We start from the raw sequence: 19009 nt of genomic DNA on the forward strand, positions 1-19009 counted from the left end.
ACTCATGTCCAAGTGATCAGAGGGGTGATATATAACTGACCTAAACCATAAAAGGACAATTCTGACTGCTGGGAGGAGAACGTAATGCAGGAGCAGGGGAGGAAGCAAGGAGACTTCTGAGGAGATCATCACCATATTCCAGGTGAGGGGTAAAGATTGATCGGTGAGAAGCGGTTGAATTCTGGGTGTATTTCAAGGGTGACTCCTAGATCTTGACCTGAGAATTTGGGGGCCTTGGCTGTAACATAACTGAGATAGAAAAGATCGTAGGTAGAAATCATAATCGAGCAATGTGCCAGGGTGCCCGCAGTGCAGAAAGTCAAAGTCTGATGACGTGTTTGCGGCAGACTTCCCTGGTGACTCAGACGGCAAAGCGTCTGCCTACAATGCGGGAGACCTGGGTTCAATCCCTGCTTCGGGAACATTTCCTGGAGAAGGAAATGGCAACCCACTCCAGTATTCTTTTCTGGAAAATCCCATGGACGGAGGAACCTGGTGGGCTACAGTCCGTGGGGTTGCAAAGAGTCGGACACGACTGAGCGACTTCACTTTCACTTTCAAGGGTTTATTGCAAGTTGACTTTGCTGAGCTGTGTGGTCTTATGTTAGGCAGCTGAGGGCAAGGGACAGTGAAGTGTGAGTTACTAATCTTAGATATGGTTTGCTCTGCTTGAGGAAGAAAACTCTGGTGCCTCGCGGGGAAGCAGGCTACATTGTTGTCAGCTACTTCTCTTCCTAATCAATTTGATCTGTAGGTCCCCGACATTTGAACCAGAGCAGATGTCAAATGAAGTCTTTCTCTGTGAAATGGGTGAAAGTGAAGTCGCTCAGTCGTGTCCAACTCTTTGCAACCCAGTAGACTGTAGCCCACCATGCTCCTCTGTCCATGGGGTTTTCCAGGCAAGAGTACTGGAGTGGGTTGCCATTTCCTTCTCCAGAGGATCTTCCCGACCCAGGGATCGAACCCAGGTCTCCCGCATTGTAAGCGGGATGCTTTACCGTTTGAGCCACCAGGGAGGTCATAAGGCTCAAGCCCCTGAAGTCGCCATCTAGGTGGTGGGGGAGGGCCTGGTATGGTCCCTTTCAAAGAGATCAAGGACAGTCTTTGTTCTTACAGATTCCAAATCAGAAGTGTGGGGAAAAGTCAGAACCATTAGTTTGGAGAATCCAGATATCTGAGGAAATTAGAATTCAGGATTCAGTCCAGTTTACAGGTACATACAAAGTCTCAAAGACAAAATTAACAGGATTAGAATCTAATAGAGAGAAAGGTACAAACATAAATTTTCTCTCTACTATATCCCCATTTTTTATCAAAGATAATCTTAGTAAAACTAATTTATTTTCACTAAAGTTGTCCTGATAATTTATAATGACTATATAAGATCTTTTTAAGACTACTTTGCTGAAGCAAGATGCTGGGTTGACTTTTCCAAGAAGCTTTATTGGCTCCATAAAGCTAACCTCAATTCCTTAAAGCTGTCTGGTCATATCTGAGTTTATGCTTCTCTCTCTCAAATATGGCAATCCAGTCAAACCCTTGGTAATGAAACCACTTGGGTCATTTCAGGGGCTCTGAAAAGTTCTAGTAGTGTGGTCCTTCATGTCTCAGTGCAGAAAAGAAATCAGAGGGAGGCAAAGTGATAGATAGGAAGTGATTTATTAGAGTAGAATGCTTGTGAGGTTTACAAGTGGGCAAGTTAGAAGTGCCATGCCCCGCGAACTCACTGGGCTATAGTGTTATAATCAAAGGAAAAGTGGGAAGGGGGGAAGGCCTTCTTTGTCTTTCTTGAGCAGAAGTCATGCTTTTCATCAACAGTTCCTCCTCCTGGTTGAGCAGAGGCGTTTTCTTGTCCGTACATGTCCAAGTTAGGTCCACAAATTATCGTTTATCATGTGTGCAGAGAGCATGTCCCAGGGATCATTAACTTACTGAGCTCACTGGGCAGGATGTGGGTCTCACCATTGCGTTGTTTGGGGTCATGTCTCATGCTTCCGTTGCATGGTTTCGTTGCTAAGCAAGCCTGCTTGGTTGTGTGGTAAAGCAAGCCTGCTCTCTCAAGCCATCATGTAACTTACAGGGGGTCTCCCATACATTTTCTACTTATAGGCCCCTGATGGGATTAACTAATCACCTGCTTTGTCCCTTTACTCTGTCCTTGTCAGTAATACAGCAAATATTTTCAGCTGTGCCTTGTTATAAAAGACCAGATGCTTAATGAACTTATGCAAATAACTAACTCTATTGCCATGAAAAGAATACTTTAGGGTTTCCAGATTCAAGAGGGATCAAGTGGAGAGAAAAAGTAAATATTCCACCTTTGTTTACTAGGGTATACTTTACCAAAATGCTGCAAGACATAGGTAGCTTGAGAGAAGTTTCCTTAACTTTGGAAAAGCATCATATAAAAGAACTGGCAAAGTTTAAAACAAAATGTCATAAAAATTATAATCATCCTCACCAGTTTGCTCAGTCTGATGTAATTAATACTTGTTCTGCTTGAATCTAGTTTTTTCATTAGTTCTGGCAAGTTTTACCCAATTCAATTTTATTATCTTAACCTTAACAGAAGCCAGTACTTGTCAAAATCCTTTCCATGAATTTCTCTGAAGATGAAATATTTTTGCAGAAACACTTTTAAAAAAGCATCTGAGTGAAACAGTAACTTTCTGTAAATGACAAAAGGCTTCGAGTGCATTATAATGGAATTTGGAGGATATTTTGTTTTTTCTGTGACACACAATGTTTTATGATCATATCTGATCAATTCACCCTAGAAGGTTGTTCACTTGCTCTCTGTACATCCTCTGCTCTATCAGTCTCTGCTTTACCTTCACCCTACTCACAGGACTGAGCTTTCCTCTTGCTGGTAGATCCTAATCAGTGCATGCCTACATACTTACTTGCCCCAGGCCCAGATTATGATAGCTCTAAAGATTAGGAATACCTTATCAAAAGGACAAAAAGAGGTGCTCCTCTGCTGGTTTCCCTGGTAACCAAAGAGCCAACCTGAGGTCAATTCCCTTTATAACTGGTAACTTCTACTCCCCCCACCAATCCCTCACCATCCCATAGCAAAGACGACTGCCATGTCTTGCCTTCTGTCTGTCACAAAGAGTGGAGTATTGCTCCAGGATTTTGCTTCAGACATGTAAGATCCCCCTTTAAAGGATGTCTCTGTTACTGACTCTGAATAAGGAAGAAATCTTGTTTTCCATTTCAAGTTAATCATGAAAGTAATATTGCTTATCAGCTTGAATTATACAAAATAGCCCGCCTCTGGGAACTTTGCCTCTCAGAAAACATCATGGCCAGGCCCAGCTGTGAATGACTGTTGCTGCTGCTAAGTCGCTTCAGTCGTTTCCGACTATGTGAGACCCCTGAGACAGCAGCCCACCAGGCTCCCCCGTCCCTGGGATTCTCTAGGCATGAATACTGGAGTGGGTTGCCATTTCCTTCTCCAATGCATGAAAGTGAAAAGTCAAAGTGAAGTCATTCAGTCGTGTCCAACTCTTCGTGGCCCCATGGACTGTAGCCCACCAAGCTCCTCTGTCCATGGGATTATCCCAGCAAAAATACTGGAGTGGGTTGTCATTTCCTCCTCCAAGAGATCTTCCTGACCCAGGGACTGAACTCGAGTCTCCTGCATCTGTTGCATTAGTGGGTGGATTCTTTACCACTGAGCCCACTGGGAAGCCCAGCGGGTGCTATAACAGTTCTTAAATGTTCGATGCATACCCAACAATTTTGGCAGGTTTTTGTTGTTGTTGTTGTTGTTGTTGTTTTCACTTCCAGCTTCTTCTGTTATCAATTAGCCTTTGCCAAACTTAGTCTAACTCCAGTGAGATGCAGGCCAACCTCACACTCAGTCTGGTTTTTGAGCAGGACCCAGTCAACTCTGGCTGGCAACCACCGTGGAATCTGGAAACAAAACCGAGTTCAGAGTTTTCAAACAGGAAATTCCAGAACACCATTTAGACTGCAAGCTCCCTGCAAAGAAAGTGGGGCTTAGACCCAAGAGGAACTTAGCAGTGACCCTTGAAAAATGACAGGAAAGACAGTGAACTCAAAGATTTGGGGGAGTACCACACATGTTTTTGACCCTAAATGCCATCAGAAGATCACTTTGGATCCCACTGTCAATCAGTCTGTTAAGTAACAAAAATTCAACTTGGTAAGTGTGAAGCTCTAATTGGCTTTAGGTGAGAACTCATGAATTGGACAGCATCCCGTCTAGGAAAAGAGAAGCACTGAGGAGCTGTACAAAACGGAAAGCCCGTCTCCTTTTGGGTGATGGGGAGAAGGGTATGTGGCAGATTACCTCATTGACACTGACCAGAAAATTCCAGACTGGGCAATCAGGACTGCGTTTCTGGGGGAGGTTGTAACTGCAGTTAGGTCAGGTATTAAGTCTTTGTGAACTTAGCATAAGTGACTTCATTTTGGACCTCTTGTTTTTGTTTTCTTATTTTTAAACAGTTATACAGATCCCATGGTTCTCCAAAATAACCATTTCAATCTATTTTCTAATCAAAAGATAGTATATCTTATTTTTTAAAATGTAAACAATACAGAAAAGGGTGAAATATATATAGGACTTCCCTGGTGATCCAGTGGCTAAGAATCCACCTGCCAATACAGGGGACATGGGTTCAGTCCCTGGTCTGGGAAGATTCCACATGCCATGGGGCAACTATATCTATGCACAACTACTGAACCTGTGCTCTGCACCAAGAGAAGCCCCACAACTACAGAGTAGCCCCCAGTTGCCACAGCTAGAGAAAAGCCCACGCAGCAACCAAGACCCAACACAGTCAGAAATTAAACAAAAATATATAGGGCCTTCCCTTGTGGCTTAGCACTCAAGAATCTATCTGCCATACAGGAGACACTGGTCCGATCCTTGGGTAGGGATGATCCCCTGGAGGAGGGCATGGCAGCCCACTCCAGTATGCTTGCCAGGAGAATCCCATGGGCAGAAGAGCCTAGTGTGCTGCAGTCCAGGGTCACAGAGTCAGACATGACTGAAGCAACTAAGCAAGAACGTACATTATTCAGGTCAGTCGCTCAGTCGTGTCCGACTCTTCGTGACCCCATGGACCACAGCACACCAGGCCTCCCTGTCCATCACCAACTCCCGGAGTCTACTCTAACTCATCTCCATTGAATCGGTGATGCCATCCAACCATCTCATCCTCTGTCGTCCCCTTCTCCTCCTGCATTCAATCATTCCCAGCATCAGGGTCTTTTCAAATGAGTCAGCTCTTTGTATCAGGTGGCCAAAGTATTGGAGTTTCAGCTTTAACATCAGTCCCTCCAATGAACACCCAGGACTGATCTCCTTTAGGATGGACTGGTTGGATCTCCTTGCAGTCCAAGGGACTCTCAAGAGTCTTCTCCAACACCACAGTTCAAAAGCATCAATTCCTCAGCACTCAGCTTTCTTCACAGTCCAACTCTCACATCCATACATGACCACTGGAAAACCATAGCCTTGACTAGACGGACCTTTGTTGGCAAACTAATGTCTCTGCTTTTCAATATGCTTTCTAGGTTGGTCATAACTTTCCTTCCAAGGAGTAAGCGTCTTTTAATTTCATGGCTGCAATCACCATCTGCAGTGATTTTGGAGCCCCAAAAAATAAAGTCTGACACTGTTTCCACTGTTTCCCCATCTATTTCCCATTACTTCATTATAGTTGGACTATAAAGAAAGCTGAGTGTCAAAATAATTGATGCTTTTCAACTATGGTGTTGGAGAAGACTCTTGAGAGTCCCTTAGACTGGGAGATCCAACCAGTCCACCCTAAAGGAAATCAATCATGAATATTCATTGGAAGGACTGATGCTGAAGCTGAAACTCCAATATTTTGGCTGCCTGATGCAAAGAACTGACTCATTTGAAAAGACCCTGATGCTGGGAAAGATTGAGGGCAGGAGGAGAAGGGGACGACAGAGGATGAGATGGTTGGATGGCATCACTGACTCAATGGACATGAGTTTGAGTAAACTTTGGGAGTTGGCAATGGACAGGAAAGCTTGGCGTGCTGCAGTCCATGGGGTTGCAAAAGTCGGACATGACTGAGCAACTGAACTGAACTGAGGGTTAAAGAGCTTGGTAATTTGTCCAGAGTTTTACAGCTGGTTAGGAACAGGGGTTAAACTAAAATCTGAATTGAGACCAGTATTGTCTCTATTGTTCTTTGTCCCCTCTTCCTCATGGCTGTGCTCCCCCTACTCCATGCACACACATACACATATGCAACAGTGGGGAGGAGAACCTTCCTCCCTTCCCTTTGACTCTTTGCGGCTGGTCAAATAATTAAAATGACATAAAGCAGATTAAGCGGACAAAATCAAGTTTAATATGTACATATGGGGAATGCACATAGCATAAGAAACTCCAAAGATAGAAAGGCAAGATGAGGTATGTAAGTCATCCTGGACCTAGGAGAAGGAGGTAGAGGTCTAAGACTTCTAAAAGAAGTAAGATAATCCACATGAAGACAAAAAGAGTTAATGCATGATCAGCAAATGTTTGCTGGGCCATCTAGAAACAGTGGGACTCAGGAGAGGACATTGATCAAACAGACCTTGCTATGTTCTTTCCTGTTTACCATACCTAGTTTACAACATACTGTGGTTATTTATCAAGCTCCAGGAGATGGTGAAGGACAGGGAAGCCTGGCGTGCTGCAGCCCATGGGGTTGCAAAGAGTCCAAAATGACTGAGTGACTAAACAACACCAAGAGTTATCTAAGGTGATAACTCCTGCCTAGAATGGGCCTTCTATCTGAAAGTCTCTAGGAAATTAGAAGGGCAGTCAAATGTTCTTCCTGAGTCTTTTGGGCCTTGCTTGTCTTCAGTATGAATTAATTTGCATGCCAGATAATAATATGCATCTTGGGGCAGCATTCCCGGAACCCCATCAGTTCCCTCTAATGAAACTTCCTTAATAATTTCATATAAAAAAACTGACCTGGTGACTGTACAGAAAAAAGTAAGTAATAAATTGGTAAGATTGCAAAGAAATAAAAGAACATAGATTAGAATAATATTGTTGTCGAGTCGCTCAGCCGCGTCTGACTCTTTGCAAACCCATGGACTGCAGTATGCCAGGCTTCTCTGTCCATCACAAACTCCCACAGCTTGCTCAGACTCATGTCCATCAAGTCAGTGATGCCATCCCACCATCTTATCCTCCGTCATCCCCTTCTCCTCCTGCCTTCAGTCTTTCCCAGCATCAAAGTCTTTTCTAATGAGTCAACTCTGCATCAGGGGGCCACAGTATTGGAGCTTTAGCATCAGCCTTCCAATGAATATTCGGGATTGATTGCCTTTAGGATTGACTGGTTAGATCTCCTTGCAGTCCAAGGGACTCTCAAGAGTCTTCTCCAGCACCACAGTTAGAAAGTATCAATTCTTCGGTGCTCAGTTGGACCATAAAGAAGGCTGAGTGCCAAAGATTTGATGCTTTTGAACTGCGGTGCTGGAGAAAATTCTTGAGTCTCTTGGACAGCAAGGAGATCAAACCAGTCGATCCTAAAGGAAATGAACCCTGAATATTCACATCCATACATGACTACTGGAAAAACCATAGCTTTGACTAGATGGAACTTTGTTGGCAAAGTGATGTCTCTGCTTTTTAATACACTTCTAGGTTTGTCACAGGTTTTCTTCCAAGGAGCAAGCATCTTTTAATTTCTTGGCTGCAGTCAACGTCCACAGTGATTTTGGAGCCCAAGAAAATAAAGTCTGTCACTGTTTTTGAAACCATTTATCTCAGACTGGGACTTGAACCCATGTACTGGGACTCAAACCCAGACAAACCCCTGCCTGGGACTTGAACCCAGGTGTTGGGACTTTAAGCCAGCCAAAACCTAGTTTTGGACTTGAACACATATGACTGGGTCTGGAACCCATCTGAAACCCATGGAACCTGGTTTCAGGGCTTAATATAGCTCAGGTTCTTTTCTTCATGGAAAGAATTCAGTGAGAGAAAAAGTGATAGGTAAGAACTGGACTTATTCAGATTCAGAGAGAAGCACATTCCACAGAAAGACTGTGGGCTATTGTAAAGGGTGAGTATGGCCTCAAAATGAAGCATGGTTAGCTTTTATAGGCTGGGTAATTTCATATGATAATGAGTGGGAGGATTATTCAAACTATTTTTGGGAAGGAGTGGAGATTTCCAGAATTTGGGCCCCTGCCCACTCCTTGGTCTTTTAACAGTGTCTTGGAAATGTCATGGCACCTCTGGGTGTGTCGTTCAGCTCAGTCACTCAGCCGTATCCGACTCTTTGCAACCCCATGGACTGCAGCACACCAGGCTTCCCTGTCCCATAACCAATATGCAGAGCTTGCTCAAATTCATGTCCATCGAGTCAGTGATGCCATCCAACCATCTCATCCTCTGTCGTCCCCTTCTCCTTCTGCCTTCAATCTTTCCCAGCATCAGGGTCTTTTTCAAGGAGTCAGTTCTTCACATCAGGTGAACAAAGTATTAGAGTTTCAGCTTTAGCATCAGTCCTTCCAATGAATATTTAGGGATGATTTCCTCTAGAATTCACTGGTTTGATCTCCTTGCTGTCCAAGGGACTCTCAAGAGTCTTTTCCAACACCACATTCAAAAGCATCAATTCTTTGGCACTCAGCTTTCTTTGTAGTCCAACTCTCACGTCCATACATGACCACAGGAAAAATCATAGCTTTGACTAGACGGACCTTTGTTGGCAAAATAGTGTCTGTGATTTTCAATATATTGTCTAGGTTGGTCATAGCTTTTCTTCCAAGGAGCAAGCATCTTTTAATTTCATGGCTGCAGTCACCATCTGCAGTGATTTTGGAGCCCAAGAAAATCAAGTCTGTCACTGTTTCCATTGTTTCCCCATCTATTTTCCATGAAGTGATGGGACCGGATGCTATGATCTTAGTTTTTTGAATGTTGAGTTTTAAACCAACTTTTTCACTCTCCTTTTCCACTTTCATCAAGAGGCTCTTTAGTTCTTCACTTTCTGCCATAAGGATGGTATCATCTGCATATCTGAGGTTATTGATATCCTCCCAGCAATCTTGATTCCAACTTGGGCTTCATTCAGCCCAGCATTTCTCATGATATACTCTGCATAAAGGTCAAATAAGCAAGGTGACAATATATAGCCTTGACATATTCTTTTCCCAGTTTGGAACTAGTCCTTTGTTCCACACCTGGGTCTGTTGCTTCTTGACCTGCATAAATGTTTCTCAGCAGGCAGGTAAGGTGTTCTGGTATTCCATCTCTTTAAGAATTGTCCACAGTTTGCTGTGATACACATAGTCAAAGGGCCTTTCAGGTAGAGCTAGTGGTAAAGAACCCACTTGCCAATGCGGAAGACATAAGAGATGTGGGTTCCATTCCTGGGTCGGGAAATTCCCCTGGAGGAAGGCATGGCAACTCACTCCAATATTCTTGTCTGGGGAATTTCCATGGACAGAGGAGTCTGGCAGGCTGCAATCCATAGGGCTGCGCAGAGTTGGACAGGACAGCAGTGGCTTAGCATGCATGCACACAGTCAAAGGTTTCCGCATGGGCAGTGAAGCAGAAGTAGACGTTTTTCTGAAATTCTCTTGCTTTTTCTATGGTCCAGTGGATGTTGGCAATTTGATCTCTAGCTCCTCTGCCTTTTCTAAATCCAACTTATACATCTGGAAGTTCTCGGTTCATATATTGTTGAAGCCTAGCTTGAAGGATTTTAAGCATGACTCTGCTAGCATGTGAAATGAGTGCAATTGTATGTTGGCTTGAACATTCTTTGGCATTGCCTGTCTTTGGGATTTGAATGAAAACTGACCTTTTCCAGTCCTGTGGCCACTGTGGAGTTTTCCAAATTTGCTGGCATATTGAGTGCAGCACTTTTACAGCATCATCTTTTAGGATTTGAAATAGCTCATCTGGAATTCCATCACCTCCTTAGCATTGTTCATAGTAATGCCCCCTAAGGCCCATTGGACTTCATACTTCAGGATGTCTGGCTTCAGGTGAGAGATCACACCATCGTGGTTATCTGGGTCATTTAGATCTTTTTTGTATAGTTCATCTGTGTATTCTTGCCACCTCTTCTTAATATCTTCTGCTTCTGTTAGATCCATACCATTTCTGTCCCTTATTGAGCCCATCTTTGCATGAAATGTTCCCTTGGTATCTCTGATTTTCTTGAAGAGTTCTCTAGTCTTTCCCATTCTATTATTTTTCTCTATTTCTTTGCCTTGTTCACTTAAGACCTTTTTATCTCTCCTTGCTATTCTTTGGAACTCTGCATTCAGATGGATATATCTTTCCTTTTCTCCTTTGCCATTTCCTTCTCTTTTCTAAGCTATTTGTAAGGCCTCCTCAGACAACCATTTTGCCTTTTTGCATTTCTTTTTCTTGGTTATGGTTTTGGTCCCCACCTCCTGTACAGTGTTATGAACCTCTCTCCATAGTTCTTCAGGCACTCTGTCTAATCCCTTGAACCTATTTCGTCGCTTCCACTGTATAATAGTAAGGGATTTGATTTAGGTCATACCTGAGTGATGTAGTGGTTTTCCCTACTTTCTTCGATTTAAGTCTGAATTTTGCAGTAAGGAATTCATGATCTGAGCCACAGTCAGCACCTAGTCTTGTTTTTGTGACTGTAGCTCAGATCATGAACTCCTTATTGCAAAATTGAAGATAAACAAACAGAAAATGAAGATGAACAAGCAGAAAAGAACCAACTGGGCAACATTTCTCCTCATCCTGTTACATAAGTTCCCCAACCCTGGGACTGAAAGGTTTTTGCTATAAGCCACGTCACTGCAGATGGTAACTGCAGCCATGAAATTAAAAGATGCTTACTCCTTGGAAGAAAAGTTATGACCAACCTAGATAGCATATTGAAAAGCTGAGACATTACTTTGCCGACTAAGGTCCATCTAGTCAAGACTATGGTTTTTCCAGTAGTCATGTATGTATGTGAGATTTGGACTGTGAAGAAGGCTGAGCGCTGAAGAATTGATGCTTTTGAACTGTGGTGTTGGAGAAGACTCTTGAGAGTCCCTTGGACTGCAAGGAGATCCAACTAGTCCATTCTGAAGGAGGTCAGCCCTGGGATTTCTTTGGAAGGAATGATACTAAAACTGAAACTCCAGTACTTTGGCCACCTCATGCAAAGAGCTGACTCATTGGAAAAGACTCTGACGCTGGGAGGGATTGGGGGCAGGAGGAGAAGGGGACAACAGAGGATGAGATGGCTGGAAGGCATCACTGACTCGATGGACGTGAGTCTGAGTGATCCCTGGGAGTTGGTGATGGATAGGGAGGCCTGGTGTGCTGATTCATGGAGTTGCAAAGAGTCGGACACGACTGAGCGGCTGAACTGAACTGAACGTGCAATGCCAGGATTCATGGCCTCTGAAGGAGAGGAATTCGATTCAGTGCCAGAGACAAGGCTTGATTGCTCAGAGCTTATTGTGTAATAAAGTCTTTTTAAAGTATATAAAAGATAGAGAATGCTTCTGACATAGACATCAGAAGGGGACAAAAAGAGTGCCCCCTTGCTACTTTTTAGCAAGGAGTTACATACCTATTAGCAAGCTGCTAATCAGAGGAAGGAAACGCCTCAAAACTGCGAGTTGCACCAGGCCCCTCCCCCACAACATGCATTTTGAGTTAGCACTGGCGCAGGGTGAGTCATCCCTGGCCACAAAACAACTGACATGGATCTTGAAGGAAGGCAGAGTCCCAGGCAAATGCATGGTTCATTAATATAGCTTAAGAAAACATTTCCAAGGAAAACAGTGGTTAACTCAAGGTCTGAGACAAAGTTCAGTTCAGATGGAACCAGGTGTTGCCATGACAATGCAGGATTAGAAGAGAAAAGAAAAATCCGTCTGCCACTTGTAGGTCATTTCCTTTTTTAAAAAATTATTATTATTATTTTAATTTTTATTTTTACTTTATTTTACTTTACAATACTGTATTGGTTTTGCCATACATTGACATGAATCCGCCACGGGTGTACATGCGTTCCGTAGTTCATTTCCTCCTGCAGCCTGGAGACCTCTGACTTCCCTGCTGAAGCTATTAACACTCTCAGCACTTTGTCCAGAAAAACTGTTAAACTTCTCTTAGCAGATGTAAATTAGATATTATTCGCCCTGCTGGATTCACAAAAGGCGCTATGTTTCACCAGTGATTGCACAAGGTCCTCCTCGCTGAATATCAGTGCATTTAGGGCATGATATTTTAGAGCATCGCAAAGGCTAAGCTAGGAACGTCTGAGTGTAGTATTTTCAAGGTTTACATAGCAGTATTGAAGTCTTTTTCTATTACTTTGAAAAGATTTTTAAGATTGCTTTTTCCAGTTTACAGTCTTTCGAGCTTGGGAATAAGACCCTCAGTGCTGAAAAGACCTTGAAATTGTGATGCACGGCAGATTCTCTGTGATTTCTCAGCTAGTGTGTTTATGTGGCACAAGTTTATGAGCAAAGTAACTTATGTTTATAATTTGGCTGGCATTTACAGTGCTGTATCTGGTCACAGAAGGACCCTGGCATACAAACTCACATCATCCTGACCGTTTAGGTGGGAACCTTTACACATTTGGTTGTCGCATTAAAAAGACAAGAGTGGTTTACAAACAAGGCTAGCACGTTGGGGTTGTGATTGCTGTTGTTCCGTCAGTAAGTCATGTCTGACCTCTTGTAACCCCATGGACTGCAGCACGCTAGGCTTCCCTGTCCTTCACTATCTCTGAGCGTTTGCTCAAGTGAGTCGCTCAGTCATGCCTGACTCTTTGCGAACACTCCATGGAGTTCTCCAGGCCAGAATACTGGAGTGGGTAGCTGTTGCCTTCTCCAGGGGATCTTCCCAACCCAGGAATCAAACCCAGGTCTCCCGCATTGCAGGCAGATGCTTTACCAGCTGAGCCACCAGGAAACTCTGAGTTCACTTAAACTCGTATTCATTGAGTTGATGATGCCATCCAACCATCTCATCCTCTGTTGCCCCCTTCTCCAGTTGCCCTCAATCTTTCCCTGCATGAGGGTCTTTTCCAATGAGTGAGCTCTTTACATCAGGTGGCCAAAGTATTGGAGTTTCAGCATCAGCATGCTAATGAGTATTCAGGACTGATTTCCTTCAGGATTGACTGGTTTGATCTTGCAGCCTAAGGGACTCTCAAGAGTTTTCTCCAGCACCACAATTCAAAAGCATCAATTCTTTGGTGCTCAGCCTTTCTTATGGTCCAACTCTCACATCCATACATGATGACTGGAAAAACCAAAGTTTTGACTATATGGACCTTTGTCAGCCAAGTGACATCTGGTTTTTAATACATCATCTAGGTTTATTATAGCTTTTCTTCCAAGGAGCCAACATCTTTTAATTTCATGGCTGCAATCACCATCCACAGTGATTTTGGAGTTCAAGAAAATAAAGTCTGACACTCTTTCCATTGTTTCCCCATCTATTTGCCCTGAAGTGATGGGGCCAGATGCCATGATCTTAGTTTTTTGAATGTGTCTATGAGCTCTAATTCCTTGAATCTATTCATCACCTCCACCGTATCATCATAAGGGATTTGATTTAGGTCATACCTGAGTGGTCTAGCTGTTTTCCCTACTTTCTTCAGGTTAAGCCTGAATTTTGCATTAAGGAGCTTATGATCTGAGCCACAGTAAGCTCCAAGTCTTGTTTCACTGACTTATATAGAGGTTCTCCATCTTCGGCTGCCAAGAATACAATCAATCTGATCTTGGTACTGACCATCTGGTGATGTCTATGTGTAGAGTCCTCTCATGTTGTTGGAAGTGGGCAACCATTTTAAGTGGTGCTAAGGACTGATGATAAAGCTGAAGCTCCATTACTTTGGCCTGCTCATGTGAAGAGTTGACTCATTGGAAAAGACTCTGATGCTGGGAGGGATTGGGGGCAGGAGGAGAAGGGGACGACTGAGGATGAGATGGCTGGATGGCATCACTGACTCAATGGACATGAGTTTGAGTGAACTCCGGGAGTCGGACATGGACAGAGGGGCCTGGCGTGCTGTGATGCACGGGTTCACAAAGAGTCGGACACGACTGAGCGACGGAACTGAACTGAACTGATAGTGTCCAAACACCTCCATTCTCCAAGTGCTCCTGTCAGTCTGTGAGAGAGAAACTGAGAAAAAAATAACTGATGTAAGAGGTCCATAGTTTGGTTTTGGCAGCTATAAAGCTTATTTGTCACCTAACCAAGTAAGTTTAGATTTTTGGTCCACCCAAATATAGTTTATGGTTTGGGGCAGCCTTATCATGGGGACATCTACAGTAGCCCAAAGTATACAAGGGTCTTTATTTTTATTTATTTATTTATTTTGGCTTGGCTGGGTCTTAGTTGTGACACAAAAGATCTTGTATCTTCCTTGCAGAATGCAGGATCTTTTGTGGCATGTGGATCTAGTTCCCCATCCCAGGCCACCTGCACTGCAGTTTTAGCCCTGGACTGCCAGTGAAGTCCAGCAGGTGACTTTTGCGACATCCAGGACATGCGGTGATTTGACAGACATTTGTGCCCAAAAGGGAGATGCTAGAGTCATTTACAATTTCCTTAAGAGACTCAAAAGATTACACCTGTGGAATCAAACCACAGAATTTGTTTTGTGATTTTGTCCTGGTAGGTTACCCAGGAAAGAGACAGTGTCGTGTTTGTTTTCAAAGCAAAAAGAAAGCTTTTCACCTATCATCTTTATCTGGGTAAGGGACAGTCTTTGGGCTTCTAGAATTTTTCTGGGGCCCGAATGACTCACTAAAGAGAGGCAGAGTGGTGGTTTTCTTGTGGATATCGTACCCGGCCCCTCATCCACCTTCTGTACTTGGCCTACTTTGTGTTCACATTAGTAAGAACAAAGACTAGTGGAGGCTATTTTGCACTCTCTGGGTGTTGACATAATCAATAAACTGATTAGTTCACGTGGCCAGGGTTCCATAAATTGGCATAACGTTTACCCCCTTATGAGAGGGTTAGTAAGAGCAAGACACAAGTTGAAAATCAGCCCACAGTGGAGACTAAGCGGACGAATAAGAGAGAAAGAGAAAAGTGTTCTCCAGCTAGGCTTCCAATAAATGCTTAGTATATGTGGAGAAAGGATTCATCAATAAGAAAGGGTGGTTTTCTGTTGTTTTTTCTCTTTAGTGTGTGTATACGGGGAGTCTTAAAAGCAGGGATGGGGAAATAAATGAAAGTGAGGTTTCTTGATGTGTGATCTTGGGAAAAGCTGTCCACTTCGTGATGCTGGCTACTTCTGGGACCTGGGAATTGGCCCTGGAGATCCTTAAAATGACTTGGAGTATCTGTCTCCTCCAGCTGCGCCTGTTTTGGCATGGTTTGCGTGGATCCAGGAGAGCTCTCCTTCGGAGAGCAGTGTAGGTGGTTCTGGGTACCTCATAAGGTCCTCCCCGTGGAGGTGACACCGCTTGTTCTCTTCTAAAGAGCTGGATGTACACTTGGGCTCCTGGTTGAAAGAATGGCAAGGCTTGTCAGTTGGCAGAGGTCAAGCCCTGTGACCTGTTGGCTATATCTTTCAAGTACACTCATTCTTGAACATAGCTAATCATAACATCAGATTGTTTACTTAAGTTCCCATCATCTTCACTTAACCCAGAAGTGGAAGTTTGAGAGATGCCAATTGATATTGGGGTATCCGGAGACCATTTCAAAAGGGTTCAGTCCATGCGCCCTATTCAGAGTATTCTGGCTCTTTAAAAGGGCCATCAGCCCAGATTCTGGCCATTAAAGTCCAGTTTCTGGATCTTTCCTAAAGTTTTTTCTTGTCTAGATTTTTACATTCCACTCTCCTTGATGACTGAGGATGATATGGAGCATGAAATTTTAAAGAGTACCCCAGAGTTTTTGCAAGCAAGTGGTTTATGTTTGTAAAATTAGCTCCTCGATCTGATTTAATCCATAAAGGAATGCCACAGTGAGGAATAACCTCAGTTATGAACGTCTTTACCACATGTAAGTCAAATAGGATTCAGTCCATCCCTGAAACATGCAGACAGCAGGAAAATAGTGAGAATAGCCTAAAGCTGGGGGAAACCCATAAAATTCATTTGAACTGTCCCAAAGGGGAAGTGGCCTTGGAGGATTTCCTGGGGTATCCCAGGAATTTCTCAGAAGTGTGGGGAGGTTTACAAGGAGTGCACAGGGAAATAATTTGATCAGAAATTTTATGGATGCCGAGGCAAAACCAACTTTCTTGTTCCTTATCTCTCCCCCATCTGCACATTTATCTCACTTGATGGGATATCAGTCAAAAGATTAAAGGAGAGGAGGCTACAGAAAGTCCATTTAGCCTGATGTATCCATCTGGCCATTTTTTGGCACCGTTTTGTGTTCATTTGTCTTCTTCAGATTGTGGGACATTTGCTTAACGGTTGATAATATCAGTCAAGAATAAAAGCAAATGGGGGCACTTTACACCCTCTCAGTGTCATGCTGAGAGCTTTGTATTTTTTTCTCTAAAATAAATCCTATTCGTTTGCTACTGTGAAAAAAATAAAAGAATAAAAGCAATGAACCTATGGTTTTTGTGGGGGAAGGGTCGGGGGAAGGGATAATTAGGGAGTTTGGGATGGACATGTACATGCTACGGAATTTAAAATGGATAATCAGCAAGGTCCTACTCTATAGCACAGGGAACTCTGCTCAGTATTATGTGGCAGCCTGGATGGGAGGGGGGTTTGGGGGAGAATGGACACACGGCCAGGTCTTTCCCCGTGGCTCAGTGGTAAAGCCTGCCAACGGAGGAGACTTGCAGGAGACAAGGGTTCGATCCCTGGGTCAGGAAGATCCCCTGGAGGAGGAAATGGCTACCCACTCCAGTATTCTTGCCTGGAAAATTCCATGGACAGAGGAACTTGGCGGTAACAGTCCATGGGGTCGCAGAGAGTTGGACACAACGGAGCACACATACCCTCTATCTGAAGTAAGGACTTCAGTTGTTCCGTGTGATTTAAATGGTCAAGTCCCTTTACTGTCCACCTGAAATTATCACAACATTAACAGTTAATCAGCTATTACTCCAATATAAAATTAAAATTTTTAAAAATAAACTATTTTTTAAATTGGGTAGAGAAGGAATAAGGGTGTCCATTTGCAGCTCGATGTTTAGCAACCCTTTAGCCTGATCATTTTCTTAAAGATATAGCACTTCCTTGGTATGAGCTGAACCATGAACAGTGGCAGTTTTAGAAGAGAGATGCTATCTTGTAATAAGGAAGCCATCATATGGCCATTACCAGTAGGAGTATAGCTACAGAGGTTAAGAATTCATGGGATTGCCAAATGTGCCAAGAGGACGACTTGTCCAAAAGCACGTCTGAAGTCTGTGAATAGCGGCCATCTTCCCTTCTGCTGGGGTACAAGCTCTAGGAAGAGCTATGAGTTCAGCAGCTGATTTTTACTGTGGCTAAAGAAGAAGCCTCAGGAGTCTCAGAGGAGAAACTGTGGCATCACCAATTAGTATGTCTCCCCAGAAATTTCATTGACAGTCACCATCACAAAACAGAAGTCAGCCTGGGTTATCTAAAGGGGTGTCTGGGAGAGCAACTTGTGGCTTTGAGACCATTTCTGCAGCTGCAAAGCAACATGGGGTAGAGCAGGACTCCCTAACATCAGGGAGGGGTAGGGAAGCCGCTGAATTCAAAAGTATTAGCAACCATGTGAGAGGATGAAAGATCCAGCTCGTGAGGGATCTGTCATCATGCGGAGAGGTGCCACATCCTGTGAGCTTAGCAACTAGCTGACCCCACCCAGGGAGCGTGGAGATGAAGGGGGGAGCCTAGCATATGCGTGCTGGCTTTGTCAGTCAAGGCAGCGGCTGCACTCCGCGTGTAAGCAGGAGAGCACACTTGACACCACAGGGTCTGACTGCATGAGAAACAAGCTTTAGGACGTGTGTGAGAGACAAACATTGCCCTAGTCTGCCTGCAGCAGTCCCACTCTTTTCATGACTATATATATATTGCATTGGCCAAGAAGTTTGTTTGGGTTTAGCAAGAGGCTAAACCCAGAGGTTTAGCAAGGGCTGCAAAAGTAGGAATCCATTGGCAGCTGTAGTAGCCAGCTGCCTCTAAAAATTTACACAACTTTTTTATTTTTTTTCATTTGGTGGGGGAGGATCGACAAAATCAACTCATTCCCATCACATTCACCACTGTGAATGAATTCTAGGTCCAGTGATGATGTTTACCAGATATTCTAACCACAGTGTGCTGATTTGACTCCAAAAAAATGTTTTTAAGTATTTTGCAAGACATTTAATGAAATAAGAGTTATGTTTTTATTTCACCGCCAGAACCTCTTTAAAAATTGAGACTATTATTTCTGGACATTCCAGAATTTCCTTTGGAAACATCCCCCAACTCAAATGAAAGTCTGGTGTAGTCTCTTAAAAATCCATGCTGCAATAGGTGCTCTGTCACTGAGAATCACCGAAGACGGGGTTAAGGGCACGAAATGAGCCACAAACCATATATGGAGAAACCCTTTTCTTCAAACTTGTGATGAACTCATGTTTTGCTTTCCGTTTTCTCAAAGCTGAAGTCGGTTGTGCTTTGTAAAGCTTACTCACCCACCCTCGGAACCGACGGTGCTTCTGGATCCCAGCCCCTGGGGCACCATGTCAGACAGTCTGAGCACGCGAGTCACATTGGCTGTGACAGCCTGGATGCTCTCCGTGGTCTCCAGTTCTTCCTCTCCAGCAAATACTTTGCCAGATATCAAAAACGAAGATTTTATCAAAGACTGTGTTCGAATGCACAACAAGTTCCGATCATCGGTGACTCCAGCAGCCAGTGATATGCTGTACATGGTAAGAAAACTTCAGTGCTTGAGGCGGAAGTCAGTCAAAAACAAGGGATGTGGATTGAGTTGGGTGGTGAATCCTCGGTAACCCCGTGATCATTTTCTTCTGTGATGAAAGTGTGCAGTAATTTCACCATCTGCGATCAAAGCAAACCCAGC

General features: G+C 43.7%; 1 protein-coding gene and 1 long non-coding RNA gene across 3 annotated transcripts in view; one reads left to right on the forward strand and one right to left on the reverse strand.

The window, feature by feature from the left end:
* Positions 1-19009, forward strand: part of GLIPR1 (GLI pathogenesis related 1) — a 56831-nt gene continuing 37822 nt past the window's right edge. For both annotated transcript variants that reach the window (XM_060412450.1, XM_004006200.6), the window contains exons 1-2: positions 1-142; positions 18584-18857. In XM_060412450.1, coding sequence (XP_060268433.1) covers positions 18666-18857 — 192 coding nt within the window. In that variant the 5' untranslated portion in view covers positions 1-142; positions 18584-18665. The remainder of the gene's footprint in view (positions 143-18583; positions 18858-19009) is intronic.
* On the reverse strand, positions 15149-17027 carry LOC121819083 (uncharacterized). Its single transcript, XR_006059258.1, has 2 exons — positions 16959-17027; positions 15149-15494 (listed from the first exon to the last, which is right to left on the reverse strand). It is a non-coding gene; the product is annotated as an uncharacterized LOC121819083 (long non-coding RNA).

The sequence above is a fragment of the Ovis aries genome, chromosome 3 (genome assembly GCF_016772045.2).
Source record: "Ovis aries strain OAR_USU_Benz2616 breed Rambouillet chromosome 3, ARS-UI_Ramb_v3.0, whole genome shotgun sequence".
Lineage (NCBI taxonomy): Eukaryota > Metazoa > Chordata > Mammalia > Artiodactyla > Bovidae > Ovis > Ovis aries.